This window comes from Mesocricetus auratus, unplaced genomic scaffold (assembly GCF_017639785.1).
Source record: "Mesocricetus auratus isolate SY011 unplaced genomic scaffold, BCM_Maur_2.0 Super-Scaffold_100004, whole genome shotgun sequence".
Classification (NCBI taxonomy): Eukaryota; Metazoa; Chordata; class Mammalia; order Rodentia; family Cricetidae; genus Mesocricetus; species Mesocricetus auratus.
Genome location: NW_024429189.1, coordinates 39,237,071 through 39,258,821, shown reverse-complemented (window position 1 = coordinate 39,258,821; position 21,751 = coordinate 39,237,071). Strand labels below are relative to the sequence as shown.

Below are 21,751 nucleotides of genomic sequence, written 5' to 3'. Positions count from 1 at the left end.
GTTTGATTGCTTGCACTGTATGGCCAAGGAAATCCTTAATTATATTGCTACTGAGACTGCATGTTAATTGCTACACTATTGCTGAGTGAATTCTTAGTTGTGCTACTGAAGATGTATTTAGAGCTTTGTTTGGGGGTCACTAGTCTCACATTTGGTAGCAAATTTAAAGTATTCTTATATCTATTTTGTTGGATAAAACTAAAATTTTATAGCAGTTAAAGTCAGCCTTCATCTGTGTACTTTTTAAAAATACAGCTTTGACAGCATTCAGAGAAGGGTTTATTATTTTGTTGGTTGATGATTGAATTTAAGGTACTCTGAAAATATTCAGTGACATCTACGTCTATCTCATTACTAGGTAACATTTGCCCACACTGTTAATAGAATAGCTCATCTTTTGACCTACACCCATCTTTCATTTTTCCCACTGTTTGACATACTATGTGTTTCATATTTACTCTTTTCTAATAACTGTCCTCTATAATCAGTTTCTCTGTATTTTCCCAGTTTATATATCAAATTTGCTGTGAGGCTTAGGTTTCTAACATCTTCTACCTGATTAGTTCCCAACTCTTTTTTTGTTCTCCGCCATGAAATATTCTGGGGGAAAAGTGTCAGTTCACAGTGCTGAGAGTCTTACATACGTACTGTTCTCTTCTTAGGGACAGTTTTGGGTGAGAAGAATGAATGTGTTTTAAAGGCAGTTGTTGGCAGTGCAGAGAGATGATAAGACTGAGCGAGTAACCACCCTAGAGAGTGACTAAATAGGAGCTGCTGCTCACAACTGGGTACTTATGTTTTAGTTGTTCAATTGGAAAGTAGTAAGCAGGAACTTAAGTTGTACTAGCAATGCATTTCTAAAGCACAGCTAGAAAGTAGGTCATTCAGAGAGAGACAGAGAGACAGAGACAGAGACAGACTGAGACTCAATACACAAAAGGACAGACTTGATTCAAGAGAACATGTTGTCTTCCCAGTTCCTAAGCTCCTGGGTTTGGTAGCTGGCAGGGCGTACCTCAGCTGCAAGGGTGTAGTTTCTCCCATAGGCTGGGTCTGTTCTCATCTGTGAGTGCTTGATGTCGTGGAGCCTGCTGAGTGTACTAGCAGGTCAGGTAAGGGCACAGGTGTGAAGCTGGGTATGTTATAGTAGCAAAGATCTCTCTCCTCTTCCCTTCCACCTTCAGGCCTTGTCTCTTCCTGTCTCTCCCTGAAGTAAATTCTTAACATAAAGTAGGATTATTATATTAGGCTTGCTAGCCCTAAATTGCAAGCGTATTTTTTGTTAAATTCAGCACCATGAGAATTTAGAATAGAAGATCCATTTGCTGCTTAAAATGGATAATTTGTTATGTAGTTCATGATCTAGTCATGTGCATCTTATATTCCAATGATAATTGAAGAGATAGATAATATAGAGAAGCTTGTTTACTATTAAATGAATCATAATGCTCTATATCTATGCTACTCTGTAGTTTTAGAAAATAAAGTTTTAAAGTGTGATAAAATCAAGCAGGCACCTTCGAAAGTATGTGGAATAAAGTTAAATGAATCAAATTTGCCTCCAAAATTGTAATTGTAACCTTTATTTAAGTGCTTAGCTTAGTATTAGGCTTGTCTTGTAGGCGTAGGAAGAGCACTGTAGTATTTCTTGGTACATCAAGAATTCCTAAGCTAGGCATGGTGGCACGTTCCTGTATTCCCAAAATATTGGGTGTCTCACCAAGCAGTGAGAGCCATATGCCGCACCCCTCCCAAAATAAAACAACAACAACAAAAAAACCAAAATATAGAGCACTCTCCTGCTCTATACGAGGGAGGCCTGGATTCCAGCCACAGCACTAAGCACAAGAGCGTAATTTAAGCTGGGTGGTGGTGGTGGCGCACGGCTTTAGTCCCACACTCAGGAGGCAGGGGCAGGCAGATCTCTGTGAGTTCTAGGTCAGCCTCTTCTGCAGAGAGAGTTCCAGGACAGCCAGGGCTGTTACACAGAGAAACCCTGTCTCAAAAGACAAAAACAAAAAAACAGATTACTTAATATTTATAAAGAAAAGAATTGAGTTGTTAAGAGTTTATGCGGTCATTACTCACACATTCATAAGTGGTTTATTTCTTTAGCCTGTCTGTAAAGGCATGATTCTCAGTCAACAGAATTATACAATGTGACCCTTTTTCTTCTTTTAAGACAAATTGCAATAATTCTTTGATTAGGCAATGTGCCTCTATATAGCCCTGGCTGTAGTGAACTCACTATGTAGACTAGGCTGACCTCAAACTTAGATCTACCCACCTCTGCCTCCCGAGTGCTGGGAGTTGCTCAGATTGTAATAACTCTTTCAAGTGAACATTAGCTCTAGCTTTCTGAGTGCATGGGCTTTACATGAGTAACACAGTTGGTGGGCAACAAGCCAATTAGTTTTCTCTGCCTCCTTTTCAATGACTATTTCCATATGTTTATAATGTGAGCAGTGGGTGGATATAGTTGCTCTTTCTCTAGTTTCTGTAGTTGGGTATTTTGAGACAGGGTCTCACTATATACCCTGACTGGCCTGGAACTCTGTCTCCCATGTGCTGGGACTAAAGGTCTGCACTAGCACACCCACTGTTTTCTTCAGATTTATATTTTAAATATGTGGTTATTTGAAGAAGAGAATGCTAGAAAGCTTGATGTCTTAGTATCGGGTACTAAACAGTAAAGGAGGGGTTGGGGATTGAGAGAGAGAGAGAGAGAGAGAGAGAGAGAGAGAGAGAGACAGAGAGACAAAGTTATAAGACCTGGTTAAAGTGCCAGAAGTTTTACTGGGGAGCCATGACCAGCTTGTAATTGAAATAGGGCTGGGGAAGAACCATCCACAGACACAGAGGCAGTCAGCTAAGTGTTGACCGACCGTCATCTCAGTCTCTACTGAAACAGACTCACATCCAGCATGCCACCTGACACCATTTCTTTCTCTCTTTCTCCTCTGCTCCTTGCGATATGGCATTCATCCTTGTGCTTCGTTCTGAAGAGATAACAGTGTAGCAACAACTCTGCCACTGACATCCTGTTCCTTCTCTGACGATACTGGCACCTGCAGAGAGAAACAAGCAGTGACAGGCAGCAGCAGCAGCAGTACTAACCATGGTGAACTCTTTACAGGCCGAGAGCAAGCTCACAGCTCTTTCTCACTCACTGCTCACAGAAGGACGTGCAGCCAGTTGAAATGCACAGAACTGGGTTGCCTGCACGCTTTTCAAACAGTGGAGAATGCAGGGTGTTTTTAGGTGAATTGACTCCACATACTCCTGACTTTGTATCTCTTTTGGCCTTTTTAGAACACTTAATGTCATCCAAGTTATCAAATCCTTAGTGTGACCACAAAAATAAGTTCCATATGTGACTTTTTTTTGCATTTTAGTTTTGAGTAAAGATAATGAGCAGTATAATATTAGAATGTTCACTTCTGTATTTGTGTCCATAACTAAAAGAAGTCTTTGAAAATTCTCTCACTCAAGGCCATCCATAGACACATTATGTTTCTGTATGCTGTGGCACAGGGTTCTACTCTTTGAGGAGTAGGAGTAGTTTTTAGGGGCACATTGGTAGAAAGTGCATTGTATTTGAAAAAGTCACAGTTAAGCCCAGGAAAAATGTCAGGAGGCTTCTGGTTGTGTATGGGCAAGAAAGGTGCTAAGAACCACATTCGCATTCTTCAGGTGACATTTTGTCCTTACTATTTTTTCCTACTTAAAAATGAGTAGATTTTGAAGGGTGGCTAATGAGAGCATGCAACTAGCTAACTATAGATGGAAGCTGTCTGTGTTTATGGTCTATCTCCTCCTCACCAGAGACTTGACACACTCTGGGTCTTGTAATCAGACCCCTGATCTGGTTGTAGATGATAGACACTTACCAAAAGGAAGATTTAGAGATAACGTTTTCTTTCTTTGGTGTTTAATATTAATTTACTTGTCTAAGCAGTAGGATTTAAACATTTCTGTGGGGCTGGCGATGCACTCACTTGGAAGTATTTGCCTAGCATGCATTATTAAGGTTATAGCCCTAGTGTCTGGAGGTGGTAGTGCACACATAGTATCCAAGGAGGATCAGAAATCCAAGCTAGCTTGGGTCATATGACACTCTATCTACACACACACACACACACACACACACGCGCGCGCGCGCGCACATGCACATGGGGGGAAGAGAGAGAGAGAGATTTTTGCTGGTGTTTTTTGTTGTTGTTGTTGTTGTTGGTTTTTTTTGCTGTTTTAATATTGCAACTTGAGGTTCCCTCACTTAGATCAGAGTTGTTTAATCTAGAAATCACTGCTTCACAAAGGAGAACACTTTCTTGGCCACTGGCCATTTCCAGTTAAAATTATAAATGTGTGCACACATCCTGAATAAAAAGTTAATTATTTTTATACTTTTTTAAGGGTATGTGACCCACCTAAATAGGTTCAAAGGAGATGGAAAGCTGGAAGAAAGGGCTGCATTCTATTGTCCTTTGTGCCACACATGAGCCCTCTAGACAATGTCAGCACTGTGGTTAATAGCCAAGGGATTTCCTCTGTAATACAGCAGTATAGGAGAATAATATTCAATATTGTATTTTAAATTTGCCAGTCACTGGAATTCTTATGTTTATTTGCAGCTGCTTAGACAGGGTTTTGCTTTGTTTATATAAAATGGAGAAGCTTGCAGAGGAACACGCCTGTCTTGTTTAGCATTCATGCCCAGTTAGAAGTTTCAGTGTGTATTTTTGTACATTTGAAGAGACTAAAACAAACACATGTCCCACGCCCTCACACACCGTTCTCTCTTAGGCAGGAATGAAGAAAGTGAAGTAAGGGAAGAGGGGGACATCAGTAAACATTAATAACAGAGACTGGACGGGGAGATACCTAAGCTAGTTAAATACCCTCAGGAAAGACAGAGTATGTTCCCGTCAGTGATGGCAGATGTCCTGATTGGAAACGAAACTAGAACGATGAAATTAGAAAAGAAGACAGCTATGAATTCCAGAGTCAGGCCTGTTCTATATCGTTCATAATTGTTTGCCTGTTGGTTCATACTTCTATTGGCTCATATCTTCTCTATCTACATAATAAGGATAAATTTGAAGTAATTGATAACTCTCTTATGTGTATGTGTGTGTGTTTTAAAGAAGAGGTCATGAATTCAAGAGGAAATGGAAGGACATAGGAGTTGGAGAGCAAGACAGTGGAGTGGATATGATGTAATTCATGAACCAGGCAATATTATGTTGCCAAAGGAGACTAATTATGAATAAGATACATTTTTTGTGCTGAAGATCTGTTAAGTGACAAGTGTTCTGTTGAAGTGGTCATGAAACTTATTTTCCGTTAAAAATATTAGAAAATACCAGACGGTAGAGGCACACACCTTTAATCCCAACACTGGACAGGCAGAGACAGGTTGATCTCTGTGAGTTTGAGGCCAGCCTGGTCTACAGAGTGAGCTCCAGGACAGCCAGGCTACACAGAGAAACAAATATATATATATATGAAAGTAGTGTTTTTGCAGGTCAACTAATGAGGCAGTATTGAGATCTGCTATTGATTTTTGTGATGTATATCACACCGTAAACATTGTTTTAAGGTGCTGTGAACTATTGCAGTATATATTAGTAAATTGCTAGTTGATTGATTTTTTTTTTTTTTTTGGCTTGAATAGAGAAGAGCTGCTCTTTTATTTTGTGTTTCATCACCAAACCCACTGCTCTTTAATGCAATCTGTTCTTACTGATGTTCCTTCTACTCTGTAACTGCCTACAGAGTCTCTGTTTTAAATAACTGGCTAACTAGTGGTTGAATCCAGAATTAGAACTTTTATTTTTGAGATAGGGTCTCAGTGTGCAGCCTTGGCTGGCCCAGAGTTTGCTCTGTAGTCCAGGCTTGCCTTGAACTCAGATCTGCCTGTTTCTGCCTCTGGAGTGCTAGGACTAAAGGTGGTGCCATAATGCCCAGGGAAACATAGTACTTGGTTAGATTCTCTTATTTTATGAATTTAACCTGACTTTTCTGTGAGTCTGAAGACACCATTCTATGGTGATTAGCTGTGAACTCAGCTCCTCCTCACTTCTGAACCCACTGAAAAAGATGAATGTCTTTTTTGTTTTTCGAGACAGGGTTTCTCTGTGGCTTTGGAGGCTGTCCTGGAACTAGCTCTTGTAGACCAGGCTGGTCTCAAACCCACAGAGATCTGCCTGCCTCTGCCTCCCGAGTGCTGGGATTAAAGGCATGCACCACCACCGCCCTGAATGTCATTCTTAAGCCATAAGAACATAGCCTATAGAGCAGACATTTGGAAAGCAGCTGAGGCAAGGGAGCTTAGTTGTTACTCCTGGAGCCGTGTTCCAGTTGGGCCATGTCCTTTTCTGTTAGGAGAGGTTACTGAACAGTATTCCCTCTAACATTTGCTTAAGCAGTTGTTCACAACTTGTGGATTGCATATCGGGCTTTTTCATTCTGAGTCATAACAGTAGCAAAATTACAGTTATGAAGTAGTAACAAAAATAATTTTATGGTTGGGGGTCACCACAACATGAGGAACTGTATTAAAGGGTCACAGCATTAGGAGGGCTGAGAACCATCGGCCTAAAAGAATGTATATGTTTGCTTGTGCTGCCATAACAAAATAACAGATTGGTGGCTTGAGCAACAAAAATTTTTGTTTCAGATTCTAGATCAGGATTTATCAGAGTTTGGTTTCAGAGAAGACCATCTTCCTGGTTTATACATGGTTTGGGGGGTATATATTTAGTGTGACAGAGATCTCATAAGCATACTAATCTCGTCTTAAAGCCCCAACTTCATAACTTACTACTAACACTGACATATTATATCTCAAAAGACCCAGATGATATCATAGTAAGAATTAAGGCCTCAGTACTCATTCTATAACAACATACTTTTTCTCAGTGAAATTGCTGTTGCAAAATTATATTCCCCCTAGAGTATGCCCTTTGTAAGGTCTAAGAATTACTAGACCTTACTAGATGGGAGGTGTAAATGTAGTTCACCTCTATTATATAGATACCCGAAGTGTTATTCTGTTCATCAGTCAAAGGTGAATCTTGTAATTCAATAGTTAAGTCTAAATTTCTGGAAGTATATGCTGAAATTGTATCCCCATGCAGTAATTCCAAGTAAAATTGCAACAAGTGTTTCAGTTGCTATTCTGACAGGCTCGGTATACTTTATCTCTGACTGACTGACTGACTGACTGACTGACTGTCTGTCTGTCTGTCTGTCTGTCTGTCTGTCTGTCTGTCAATCATCTGTCTGTATCTTTCCCCCTTCCCTTAAGTATCTCAAACTACATTCAGATTTATAATCTTCATTACTCTAGTCTCCCACATGTTGGGATTATATGGTGCACCATCACTTCCTGTTAATGTCAAACAAGAAGTAACTAGAGAGAAGTAAAGAAGCAATAGAATAGAGGATATTCAACTATAGTATTCAGAAATAATATCTCGTCTATTTTCTACAGTAGATTAATAGTTATAATACAGAAACAATAGATTACTGTAATCTGCATGTATTTACTCAGTAAATAATCCTATTCAAAACATTTTTACAATAATTGATTCTTTTTAATTTATGTGCATTGGTGTTTTGCCTGCATGTATGTGTGTGTGAGGGTGTTAGATCTTGGAGTCACAGACAGTTGTGAGTTGCCATGTGGGTACTGGGAATTTAACCCAGGACATCAGGAAGAGCAGTCAATGCTCTTATCCACTGAGCCATCTCTCCAGCCCCAAAATATTTTTAAAATTGGACATTTCTAGAAAATTCCATCAATTTGACATGTTTGTATCCATCTGTAGATAGTACTTAAAGTAACATTGACAAAGGCATATGTGTGTGAGAAGGAGGGAGAGACTATGCTTCCTTAATTTGCCTTACTGTCTTACTTTGAATTTTCCTTAAAAATTTGTATTTTAAGATATGAAAATGCAGGCTGGGGAGAGGGCTAAAAGGGTAAGAACACAGGCTGCTCTCCCAAAAGATCTGGGTTCAATTCCCAGCACTTACATGGCAACTCCCGACTGTTTCCAATTCTAGTCGTAAGGGATTCTACCCCTCACAGACAAAGCACCAGTACACATGAAGACAAGGAAGTGCGTGTGTCATCATACTGAGTGTTCGAAGTGCTTCTTTCGGACTTGGCCTTGCCATTGCTAGTCATAAATTTGCTGGAATGCATTTTTAAGATTACAAGGATTTATCTAACGATTGTGTTTGAGTGTGTTTGTATTCTAAATTTTATAAGGTACTAACTATTCCATTTTTCCTTTCATTTGCTTTGTGCTAGTAAATTTGTTCCTCTTAAATTAAGATTTGGGAACCCATCTGTGTGATAAGCCAGCTTCATACTCCCTTGCAGTCACTCCGTGTAGACATTATCAAAATAGATTCTTCAGAGTACAGAAAGGATGGGTTTTCACCTAGGTGCAGCTTTGAGGTAGAGGATAGACCCACAATAGGCCTCTGCTCTTGTTTCTGAGGCACCGAGAGCGCACCCTGGTCTTCTAACTCGGTGGTACTTTGTAATACACTGTCGGTCTCATCGCTGTGACTATGGACACATGTAAAATGTCTTTTTATATCACAAATAAATGGAGCTTGTTACAGCTTCCTCCCTTCATCTTCAGGAAGAGGCCGAAATCCAGGCAGAATTGGAGCGTTTGGAAAGAGTCAGGAATCTTCACATACGGGAGCTCAAGAGAATAAACAATGAGGATAATTCACAGTAAGTCACTGCAGTTGTACATGACACAAGTCCTCTTCCTCTCCCATGGAAAACAAACATTTTCTTTGTCAGCATCTCTGCACATAGAAACATTCCACAGTGCTACTGGCTTGGCTGTCTGTGTGTTCTGCTCCCCCGCTACGTCCCCACCCCACCTCTCTCACTCCCTTTCTGAACATGCGAGGGGCTTTCTTTTTCTTTCACCCCAAGTACGCCCTGACCAGCTGCTTCCCCTCACTTCCCCTTTCATACCCTTTTCTTCAGTTTACCATGGTCATTGTCACTGTCTGGTTCTTTTTGTTTTGTTTTATTATCTGTCTCCTCCCCCTAACCTGTAAGCTTCTTGAGTAAGATCATTGTTTTGATCTTCCTGCATCGTCAAACCTAGGATAGTACTTGGGACATGGTAGGCATCTAATAGGTATTTCTTGACTGAATGTCAAAATTAATGTTACAGGAATGAAGGAGAAATTATTACAAGTTATATATCTAAGATCATAAAATATAAGAAGAAACGGGAAAGAACTACAAATTGTAGTCTCTGGTTTAAATCTAATTATTAGAATGAGTGTCTTGGATGGTGCATTAAAAATAACCTGTATCTACTAGATCTTCATTTATTAGTGTATATAAGAGAAATGTGTCTGTTGACACTTGATTTCTAAGGCTAGTGGTGTAATTTAAAGCTTCGTAACTTTATATAAATTTTCTCTTGTGAAATGTAAAAGCCTTGCTTAGAAAGGGCCCTTGTGATCATCTCTGGATGTGTAATTCATAAACACAGATTGCTTTAGCATGTGAGAGAAATGAAATAACAGAGAATACCCTAAATTCCATCAGGTTAAAGTCTTAATAAAACAAATGGGATAAAACTAATTTGAAATTGGCTGGGCGGTGGTGGCACACGCCTTTAATCCCAGCACTCGGGAGGCAGAGGCAGGCGGATCTCTGTGAGTTCGAGGCTGGGCTGGACCGACAGCCCCAAAACAATGCAGAGAAACCCTGTCTCGTAACAACAAAACAAAACAAAAAAACTAATTTGAAATTAACTTACTTTGAAAATTAAGTTCAGTATTTGTGGCTCTGGTTTAAGAATTTAAGATAAAGTAAATTGTTACAGTTTTGCAATGTACCTGCAGTCTAAGCAGAAATCTGTTTTCTACAGTTTTCAGGAGAAACTTTACAAACTTATTTTCAGTAAAATTGCACAAATGTGGTATTTTTACATCTGGCATTTTAAAACTATTGCTGTCAGAGTATAAATTTTGGACACTATATTTTTCTGCCAAGCCCTTCCATGTATTACTGTTAACCTGTACAGTTTACCCAGTCTGATCCTTTTGTATGTAGCAGCCAAGCCCTTATCTGTACACAGACATGAGAGGCTTTGTTTCATAGGATTGGTTGAGAACTAAATAAATGAACTATGTAAGTTGCTTAATATAGCAGGTATGATAAGCATTAGGTAGTAATGATAGCATGTATTACTCAACATACAGCAGTTATGGACTGAAGAGATGGAAGAGCACTGCCTGCTTTTTCAGAAGACCTGAGCTCAATTCTAGCACCCACACGGTGGCTCACAACCATCTGTAATGAGATCTGGTGCCCTCTTCTGGCCTGCAAGGACACATGCAGACAGATCACTGTAAACAATAAATCTTTACAATAAATCAGCTACAATAAACACTAGCTAGTAATGGTAGTATGTATTACTTGAGAGTATTTTTTTCTTATTTTTAAACATTTGAAAAATTCTTGCTTTTAAAATAGATGAACTGTAGTTCAAAGACACTAGGATATAACCAGGAACAAAGATCAGTTGATAAATACAATTATTTTTAAATACAAGTCAGTACTATAAAATCTTGATCATTCATGACTCAATGTAAATTTACATTTTTTGCAAGAAAAGTAGCTTATGAGGAATAAGGGACTTCCTATAGAGCATAATTGATGGTGCTGTCAGAGGCTAGCTGTTATAGTTATACTTTGTAAGTGCAGAAGCTAACATAGGTGATACTATGTGGAAAGATTAAGAGAGCATAGAAGCAGCTGCTGGCTAGTATGCAAAATTGGCAGCAGGTAAGTGACAAGGACAGAGCTGGGAGTCAAAGTCAAGAGTGGGAATTAAGTACACAGAGCTCCTAGTGTTCTTTTAATGTGCCAAAATAGATGTTTTTTTTTTCTCCCTGCCTTTTTAAGGTTCAAAGATCATCCAACATTAAATGAAAGATATTTATTACTTCATCTGCTTGGAAGAGGTGGCTTTAGTGAGGTGTATAAGGTACTGTTCTCTGTTCTTTATGCTGGTGGAGGGGGTATAGTTAAAACCATGTGGCCTTTGTGTACTGGCTTTAGATTGACTTTATCATCAGTCTCATTACCTAAAAAGAGCTTATGGTGGGATTTGTTGTCTTTTATACCTACATAGTCCTCATTCCATCTTCTCAGCCATTTTAGCTTTACCTAAGCCTGAAGCTCCATGAGGTGCTGGTACTCACTAGCACACAGTCTCCCTGTTGTCAGAGGCTCTGTTCCTCTGCTCTGTTGATCTCACAGTTTTGTAATTTTGTCATAAAGTCACTTTACTCCTTGTTGTAGTCTGCCTCTTTCTTGCTGTGACATACACAATGGACTAAAACAGCTTGGGGAGGGGACAGTTACTTCATCTTACAGGTTACAGTCCTACATTGAGGGAAGCCAAACAGAAACTCAAGCCAGAGCTGGGAGCAAGAGGGAAGGAGGGATGCTGATTACAGGCTTGGTTCCTCTGGCATGTGCTTACCCTTTTTTACACAATCTAGGCCCACATGCTCGGGGGTGGCTCTGCTTGCTAGCCAGTCAGCTGACGCTGACTAGCAAAGTGTTTCCCTCTGCTTAAGCTAGTAAGGAGACCTTTAACAAACATGCAAGTTACTAAGTGTTTTTTAACAGGCCATCTTTTCATATAAGTCACAATGAAACTTAAGCTGTTCAGCTTTCTTTAGCATCACTTGGTATGTAAAACATTTATGGGGCTGGAGAGATGGTTCCGCAATAAGGACATGTGCTGTTCTGTGCTGCTCTACCAAGGGACCTGAGTTCAGTCAGTTTCAAGTGCCCTTGTAAGAAGGTTCACATCTGCCTGTAACTCCAGTTCAAGGCTGATCTATCTAATGCCTCTGACTTCTGAAGATAACTGCACTTGTATACACATAGTAAGGTTAAAAATTTATAGTTCAGATCACATTGAGGTTGCCTAAGATAAAATAGCAAAAGATTTAAAATACTTATAAATTACGCAAAAGTTAAAGTACTAATAATATTCCTGTTATTTATGAAATAGGCTAGTGATTTGAGGATTTTTTTTTTAGGCAATTGGGAAAATTGATTGAAGATTGTATACTAGATCAGATTAGGTATTCTTATTGATACAGTTAGGTGTGATGGTGTGTGTGTGTTTTATGGCTTTAGAAAGATAAATATTAAAGAATTAGTAGGACTTCAAAAAATATTATAGGGTGAAATAAGTCAGGTGGTTGGAGGTGGTGTTTGATGTTAGAACACTCACTTAACACGCATAGCACCATGGGTTTAGACTCACATACTGTCTCATCCTAAAGGGAATAGATGAAATAATAAATGTTTTAACTAGATAGTGGCTACATAAACATTCATTATACCTCTTCTGAGTATAGATTGAACAGTGTCATAACAAAAGGTTTTTTTTTTTCAGTAGTTTTAGAATTATTAAGAATCTATTAATTGCGGGCATTGGTGGCACATGCCTTTAATCCCAGCACTCAGGAGGCAGGTGGATCTCTGTGAGTTTGAGGCCAGCCTGGTCTACAGAGCGAGTTCCAGGACAGCCTCCAAAACAATAAACAGAGAAACCTTGTCTCGAAAACCCCCCCCCCAAAAAAGTCTATTAATTGCGGCTGGAGAGATGGCTCAGTAGTCAAGAGCACTGACAGTTCTTCCAGAGGATTTGGCTCAGATTCCCAGCACCCCCATGGACAGCTCACAACCATGTGTGACTCCTATTCCAGAGGACCCAATGCAATGCAGTCTTCTGGCCTCTGCAGAAACTACATGCACAGGTACAGATAACATAGAGGCATAACAACCATACACATAAAGTAAACATAACTTTAAAATAGAAAAGAATTTAAGTTAGTTTCTAAGAAAAGAGAGATAAAAATACTTTTTTCCTACAACACACAGAAAATGTCATAGACGTTTGTGTTTCTGGTTGCTCCCTATAAGATTACCCATGTAAAGGAGTGGGCTCATATTTGAAAGAATTTTAGCTTCATTGTTTTATCATGATCCCAAATATTAGCATTTAAAGAACTTGAATGTGAAAGTTGACATTATTTTTACTTTTCTGCTTCATCACCATGACATTTCTGCCTTATTTCTTTAAGTGTATCATTGAACTGTCTTAGAGATGATCCCTAGTTGTTACAAAAATTATCACCCAAACTTGTGTCTTTAGCTGTTTGGTTGATGTGCACTGTGATTGTGTTCTGCCTTGAATTGTAGGCTTTTGACTTGTATGAACAAAGATACGCTGCTGTGAAGATCCACCAGCTTAATAAAAGCTGGAGAGATGAAAAAAAAGAAAACTACCACAAACATGCCTGCAGAGAGTATCGAATCCACAAGGAGCTAGATCACCCCAGAATAGTTAAACTTTATGATTACTTCTCCTTGGATACAGATACGTAAGTAAACAAAGATGGAACTCTTTTAAGAATCCTGACTTTGTTTCTGATTGTGTCATCTCTCGATTAGGATTCTCAGTTACTGGATAGTGATTTCTCCCTTTCCCAGTGTAGGTTTTGTGTGGCACTAGATTTATTTCTGCTGATTGTTCCCTTTCCGGTATAGGTTTTGTACAGTGCTGGAGTACTGTGAAGGCAATGACTTGGACTTCTACCTGAAGCAGCACAAGTTGATGTCTGAGAAAGAAGCTCGGTCTATTGTGATGCAGATAGTGAATGCCCTACGATATCTCAATGAGATCAAACCTCCTATTATACATTATGACCTTAAGCCAGGTATTTCAGGAAGTGTGTCTTACAGGGTTGTGTTTGCTTTTTTGTTTGCGTTTTTTAACAGGGTTTCTGTGTGTAACCTGGGTTGGATGAATTCATAGAGCTCCACCTTCCTCTGTGTCCTGAGTGCTGGGATTAAAGACATGCACCAACACAACCAGTCCTCAGATAATATGTTTATTTACCAAACATTACTCTTGTAAAGATTATCCTTTCATTCATATTTAAGGTTGTGTGTGTGTGCGTGCGCGGGAGTGTATACGTACGGGTGTGCACATTGCTAAAAATAATCTATTTTGCTTTTAGGAAATATCCTTTTGGTAGATGGAACGGCTTGTGGAGAAATCAAAATCACTGACTTTGGTCTGTCCAAGATTATGGATGATGATAGCTATGGTGTAGATGGAATGGATCTGACTTCCCAAGGGGCAGGCACTTACTGGTAAATGGTTTAGTAAATTTATCAAGACTGCTTAGTCCCCAGTGTTTTATAAAAGTTAAGTTTTAGTTTCAAATATTCTTTGAGATTTCTATGCCAAAGGCATTGATTTACTGAGCCTCTGAATTGAGGAGGAGAGTCCCGTGGCTGGCTAATAGGTTCTTCTCTGCATTCTTAACTGCAAAGATCAAAAGTTGCAAAAAGAGTGGCTCAGCATACACATACAACTGTAATATGTAGCTGCCAGAAACAAGTGAATCGGAATTCATAAGTTTTCTTTTGTGATAGTGAATGATCGTTATGATCTAAATACGTACTTGTGCTGATGTAATGCCCAACTGTCACTAGTAAGAACTGTGAACTTTGGACCTTCTCTGTAGAAGTTCTGTGATATTTTATAGTTTTTAAATGGTAGATACAGTGTTTATTAATTGTAGACTCGTTTTTAGTCTTTAGATTTCACTCTCAAAAATCTCTTTATGTAGGTAGAAATGTGAAAGTCATTTAGAATATTATCAGTCCTTAGGTGACTTAATTATGGTTACTGTTTCTAATATAAAACACCATGACCAAAAAGCAGGTTGGGGAGCAAAGGATTTATTTGACTTCTGCTTGTACATCTTAGTGTCTTCTGCTTGTACATCTTGTGTCAAGTTGATATGACACTAACCGGACACTGGGTGTTTACAAAAACCCATGAGTGTGAATTCTCACACTGCCAAGGTCACCAAAGTAGAAAATACAGACAAACATTTTCAAAACTAACCTAATTCTCACAGTAAATGAGCTTAGCAAGAAGTTTGGTTTTATTGGGAAAAGAGCTACATAAAACCTACACAAGTGACTACTGAGGACCCAGCGCAGCCTTCACACAGTTTGCTTGGGCCTGTGCTGACCATTTCCCTGAATTGCTCAGATTCTTGCTGAGTTTACTTTACTGGAGAGGAATTCATCATATTTATGGTTATCTTTAAGCAAAATGAAAGTCATATCATCTGCCTGTGGTACTGCCTAAAAATGCGATATTCAGAAAAGTCAAGTTACTGCTTTCCCATTGAAGAAAACTTTCACTCAAGCTTGTCATTTCCTAAAAGTTAATAGTCTTAATTAGAAGTGTTTTATCCTTTTTTTTTTTTACAACAAAAATCCTAGAGACCTATAGTAAATACAAAGTTTCCTTTTCTGTAGAACACTCATCGATTTCTTACCTTGACTTCACTACCGTTGAGCATTGTGGGTGGGGGGGTATTGTCTTCTTATAGGTGGGCCTAGTTAGGGAACCTTCTTTTAGGGGCCTGCAGGACAATAGTCATGATGTTCTTATGTAGAGACATAAGACTTACTTTCAGGCCTGGTGTGGTAGTATCTACTGTTAATCCCGGCACTCGGGAGCCAGAGACAGAAGGATCTTTGTCAGTTGACGTCCTGCTTGGTCTACAGAGTAAGGCCCAGGCCAACCAAGTCTACATAGTAAGACCCTGTTTCAAAAACAACAACAAAAAGAATATATTTCCTATAGACACAGTGGTCCAAACAAATGATTAGTTTTCAGTGTTCTGAGTTATTTAGCTGTGTATTTGGGGACTGGGATGATCCTTTTAAAACATGTATATTGCTTTTATAAAATACTTCTCATTTATAAAACTTAAAATTGTTGTCAATATCTGTAGTCAGTTTTCTTTCTTTCCCTTATTGGTGACTAGCACAGTCAGATTTGTTACCTACAAAATTGTTCATACAATCGCTCCCTTGCAAGGTGAGATGCCTGCCTGTTCAAGAGCCGTGCTCCTTTGGCCACACATGTAGAGACACCTTCAGCGTAGCATAAAACAATATTTTTAAATGAACCATGGTTAACTGCTGTTTTTAATTTATCAAAGTACTGGATGCCGGTGTGGCTCAAGACAGGGTTTCTCTGTGTAACAGCCCTGGCTGTCCTGGAACTCACTCCGTAGACGAGGCTGACCTAGAACTCACAGAGATCTGCCTGCCTCCTCTATCTCCCAAGTGCTGGCACCTAAGACTTGTACCACCACTGCCTGGTGGATTGTTTTACATATAGCAAGATAACGAACTTATTTTTACTTTTCATATATCATATTTATAAATAGCAGTTTAAAAATTTTTAAGTTAGTGTTTTGATATCTAGTATATTTCACACACTGGTGGTGCTTGAAACTGCATGGCAAATCAAAGCTCCTCACACTTCTTGAAGTTGATGCTTTTGTAGACACACCACATCAGTCTCCCCTGACATGGGAAGGCAGTCGTCCTACATGGTCCATGGAGGTCAACAGAGAAAGCTCGTGTCCAGAAGTGTGTGAGTTGGCCTTGACTAGCCAGTTTGGGAGAAAAAAGGGGATAATAGTGATTATAGGTCTTGAAATTTATGTTGTGAATTAGGATAGGTCTATGTTTCAATAAGAAATACGAGATCCTGTCTCCTTGGAATAAGTGAAGGATTTGGGTGGCTTAAAGAAGAGAGTGGTCTGGTGTGTGTTTTAGGAGAACTGCCTTCAGTTGAGACTGTTGGAGTAGGATAGGAGAGTGTTCCCTCTGTTATTGGAAACTTACTCAGATTATACTACCACAGTCTATCCAACACTGTCACAGTTACACTATCGCAATGATGATAATGCTTTCTTTGGATTTAAATATACTGTCTTACAAAGTTGTATTTTGGGTCTGGAGTCAAATGAATTAAAACTTTGGTGGTTTTTGTTGATGAAAACTGAGGTTATGTATAAATAAAATAAGCATTATAATATTTAGAAAGTATTAAGCTAAACATTGCATCCTTTTCTTTCTATTTTCCCCTCCCATTACTTATAGGTATTTGCCTCCTGAGTGCTTTGTAGTTGGAAAAGAGCCACCAAAGATTTCCAACAAGGTTGATGTTTGGTCAGTTGGAGTCATCTTCTTTCAGTGTCTCTATGGTAGAAAAGTAAGTTGTGCCACACCAGTTCAACTGAGTAGAAATAAGTTAAGATGTTCTGTTTTGTCTTTTACATGCACATTTTCAGTAACTTAGGATCAATTTAGAGCCTCCATAAAAAAGGCATTCTTATTCTTCTTCATTGCTTCTTTAGACCAGAGATGAAAATTATATTAATAATTGATTTGGTTGGTGTCTTCTCCTTCTCTTTCTCCAAACAGTTTCTATTGGGAACTCTGAAGTCAAGCACTGTGTAATGTCCTTTGTTGCTATACTTTCTCTTAACTCCCTCTGTCCCCTGGAAACTTTTGGCCTGCGTATCAATTCTTCCTGTAACTTCGAGAAATACCAACAAACTTAGTTTTCCCCCAAACCTTGGCTAATATTAAAATCAGAACTGTGTAGTTAGCATTCTGCCCAGTCTCCATCACTATGAGAAGAGAGGAGGAGAAACCTGTCAGAAATGTGCAGCATATGAAGACTTATCTTCGCTTGCTTTCTGTTGCTGAGAATAACTTCATGACCAAAGCAACTGGGCAGGAAGAAATATGCAGGTTGGCATAGGTGTAGTCCACTATTGAAGGAAGCAAAGGCAGTAACTCCAGGCAGTAACGAAGCACGACTCCACAGAGGAGTACTTCTTACTGGCTTATTCAGCCTGTTCAGCTTGCTTTCTTGTTCACCCAAGGACCAACTGTCCAGGGATGACTCTCTCATACCAGTTAGCAAGCAGTAAAATGCTCCATAGGCATTACCATGGGCCAGTTTACTGAGACAACTCTCTCAGTTGAAGCTCCCGTCAATTCTAGCTTATGTTAAATTGTTAAGAACTGACTAGTATAGAGACCAAACCCTGGTCTCCTGGCTCTAAATCTAGAGCTGTTTCTTCCTGAGTACTTGAATGACAGGCTCATTTGCTTCTCTATCATATAGGGTTTATCTTCTGAGGACTGACTGAGTAGGCTTTTCCAGGCTGTTCTTAGCTATAATCTTGTTTCTGTGAGACCACAACCCAACTTTCAACTAACTAAGGACAAAATGTTAAAATACAAACAATTTTGTGGTGATTCTTTGTTTTCAATATTTTATTCTTTTTTTTTTTTTTAAAGCCATTTGGTCACAATCAATCTCAACAAGACATTCTCCAGGAAAACACAATACTAAAAGCCACAGAAGTCCAGTTCCCTGTAAAACCAGTTGTAAGCAGTGAAGCCAAGGTACATATACATTTTGTGAAGTGTCTTGAGTTGTGGTTCTGGTGTGGTCAGTGCCTCTGTAGCCACAGTGGCCGGAATGGCTGCTGACTTGTTCTGGAAGCAGGGGACTGTTCTGGTCTTTGGATATTCTGTCTTCAACGTTAAGCACTAAAATATGCTTCCTCATTCTGTGTGTACAGCAACTCGCTTTTCTTTGCAAATTGGGGGAAAAACTAAAACATTTGGACCCTTCTTTACTTTTAGGTCTTACTCAGTCTGCCCACCCTAATGCTGAGATGTAAAAAAAAAAAAAAAAGGAGGGCTGGAGAGGTGGCTCAGTGGTTAAGGGCACTGGCTGCTATTCCAGAAGACCCAGAATCAATTTCCAGCATCCACATGCTTCACCACGGCCTGTAACTCCAGTCCCAGGGGGTCTGACACTCTCACACAGACATACATGCAGGCAGAACACCAATGCACATGAAATAAAAATAAGTTAAAAATAATTTTGTAAGCAGAAATGGAACTTTGCAACAATATATCCAAAGGGAAGCAATAATTGAGGCTATAATGTAGCACCAAGGGCATCAGTGGAAGAGTCAAATTAAAGTGAGATTTCATTTTTACCCCTAGTAGTTCTTAAGGTTTGAACTTCCAATAAGGTGTGATCTATTTAGCTGGGCAGTGGTGGCACATGTCTTTATTTATATCACTTGGGAGGCAGAGGCAGGTGGATCTCTGTGAGTTCAAGATCAGTCTGGTCGACAAGAGCTTGTTCCAGGTCAGCCAGGGACCCAGTCTTGGAAAAAAAAAAAATGTTTATAGTCGTAGATGTGTCCACCCTTCCGTAGGAGTCGATGGGTTGGTATCTAGAAGGTAGACGGCCATTTGCAGTTGCCATCTTTCTTTTTGAAGGCCTTCATAAGACGCTGTTTGGCTTACCGAAAAGAAGATCGATTTGATGTGCACCAGCTGGCAAATGACCCTTACCTTCTGCCACACATGCGAAGATCCAATTCTTCAGGAAACCTACACATGTCTGGGCTGACAGCAACTCCTGCACCTCCTTCTTCAAGTGTGATCACTTACTGACCCTCCACCAGGATTGGCATGATCCAGATGCATACTTGAATTTGAGTGCATTTGAGTGTTTTGGTTTTTTTTTTACACAGGACGTGGGTAGGAAGTGATTATGAACTAAAGCTCTCCATGGAGTCGTGTGTGAGGATGGACAATGACTCAGTGCGCACACTCCTCACCCTGCCCTGGAGCAGCACGGAACAGGAATAAATACCATGTTACAAAAGAAGAGGGACACTGTAAATAACGTTTATAATACCTAAGTATATTTGATTGTTACCAGAGAGTTCTAATATGAAGGGTAGTTTTTCATTATTTAAGAACACATGGAAAAATTATGAGACATTGTAACACAGGAGCTACAGTGCCTGGTACAGCGTCAGCACTCGGCAGCTGATCTGCAGAAACCAAAGCAAGAACTGAGTGACAGCGGCCGTGGTGTTTTGTAATAGAATGTGAGTTAGGGTCTTTGGACAGTTACAGACTTTGTTGTTTGCCTATTCTGGCTTTTATCAAGTTGTACCTCGAATCACTTGTCCGTTTTCCCCACCAGTTGTGTTAAAAGGGAGCTGCCGTTTCTGGGCTCTTTACACCTTTAACACAGAGAAGCTGCCTGTTTCCAATCAGTTGACGTCACTAAATTATAGTATTCCCAGGGCTTTCAGGGTTTTAGAATTAACAGGCGTTTTTCTTTGTTTCCAGGCCTTGTTCATTAAAACAGGAGACAGTGTGTAACCAAAAGCAGGCCAGTTCTATGCAGGATAATGATAAATTCCCTTCTGGCTCTATTGTAAATTACTGTACAGATGTCGTATTACAATTACTGAGTTTCAGCAGCTTATTCTTGTACAAATGTTTAAAAATACGGCTTTTCTAATTGGATATTGTATTTTTTTTAAGTCTTCTCGAAGGCGCTTTAATTGCTGCTAAATGATATTGCTTTTTTGCTAAAAAAAAAAATTGAATGACCTCCTTGAAGGCACAAGTTGACTGTACATCATAGAGAGATATTAAAAGCAGGCATTCATTAACAATCAAGGCATGTAAAATGATCCATGTTGGGCATATTGAGTTCTTTAAATCAGTTTTTTAGGTTCTAGGGCTGTGGAACACATAGATACTAGATTTATAAATTGTTCATGGTTATTCTACATTTCTAGAAAGTTCTTAGCATCAAGGTGGGATGATGGTCCCATAGAATGTTTCTTGTGGTTTGTACAGATTTGTTAAAATGTGAACATTTTCTAACTGCCTGTGTGGTAGAAACCAATATTTTTCCGGGATGCTGTATTTCATTCTTGTACGGATTTTTTTTCTTTATTGTCACAAGTCATAATGCTGAGACTTACATGTAAGTTGTTCATGGTGCAGAAAACAGGCTGTCCTGATCAGACATCCCTAACATGTACAGTTAAACTGTGGCTCTTACCTGATGTTGCAAGCCATTATGTGTTTTTTTTTTCCATTGTACATAGACACATTGTCTGTTTAAGATGCTGCTGGAATTATAGAGAATGTAGCCAAACAGTAATAAACAATGCCAGTTAAAATGTAAAGACTGTGAAAATTACATTCAAAGAAAGTTTTCAAGATGTAGGGTACTAACTTAGCTTCTTTACTTAAAAAGCAGATGAATAAATTCCTTAAGCATACTACAGACAAGTATGAAGTATTTCAAGTTGAAGTTAAACCTAGTAGCCGTCATCCAGGCTAATCCTGGGAGCACCTCACGCCATCAGAGCGCTGTCAGGGCAGCACCAACTCCTATTTAGATTAGGATAGAACCCCCGAAGAACACTGGGGTGGTCACCACGTGCTGACAGTTAGTGAGTGCTTGCAGTTGCTGCCTGTAAATTCATGATCTGAATGAAAGTGGCCAGTTTTGTTGAAGATTTTAGGGTGGTGAGCTTGGCCGACCTGTACATAGGGGTCACTGCGACATTTGTGAGCAGATGAGAGCAGCTGCAAGCGTGGCGTTCTCAGAGGAGGCCAAGACTGGGAGAGTGTGCTTGAGGCCAGTCCAGGCTCTGTGGATAGACCAGGACACATCTCACAGACAGGCTGAGGAGGAAGGAGGGAAAGAAGTCACAAAATGAAATTGTTTCCTTGTTCAGCTGAATTGATCATTTCAGAGTCAAGAGGGTGCACGTGGGGGAGAGAGGAGATGGGTCACCAAGCCTGAAGACTGGAGTGTGGGAGGAGAGAATGCGCGTGTGCGCACACTCAGATTACGCACACACGCACAAACACACACACGCACATCACACACGCGCACACACACACTAAATGAATGTTTAG

At 39.6% G+C, this 21,751-nt stretch overlaps 1 protein-coding gene across 2 annotated transcripts in view; it reads left to right on the top strand.

Annotated features, from left to right (window-relative positions):
• Window positions 1–21,009, top strand: part of Tlk1 (tousled like kinase 1) — a 106,022-nt gene extending 85,013 nt beyond the window's left edge. For both annotated transcript variants that reach the window (XM_013121849.3, XM_005065165.4), the window contains 8 exons: window positions 8,664–8,761; window positions 10,967–11,048; window positions 13,289–13,470; window positions 13,637–13,806; window positions 14,110–14,245; window positions 17,075–17,186; window positions 18,287–18,394; window positions 19,289–21,009. In XM_013121849.3, the coding sequence (XP_012977303.1) occupies window positions 8,664–8,761; window positions 10,967–11,048; window positions 13,289–13,470; window positions 13,637–13,806; window positions 14,110–14,245; window positions 17,075–17,186; window positions 18,287–18,394; window positions 19,289–19,465 (1,065 nt within the window). In that variant the 3' untranslated portion in view covers window positions 19,466–21,009. The remainder of the gene's footprint in view (window positions 1–8,663; window positions 8,762–10,966; window positions 11,049–13,288; window positions 13,471–13,636; window positions 13,807–14,109; window positions 14,246–17,074; window positions 17,187–18,286; window positions 18,395–19,288) is intronic.
• The last annotated feature ends 742 nt before the right edge of the window (window positions 21,010–21,751 follow it).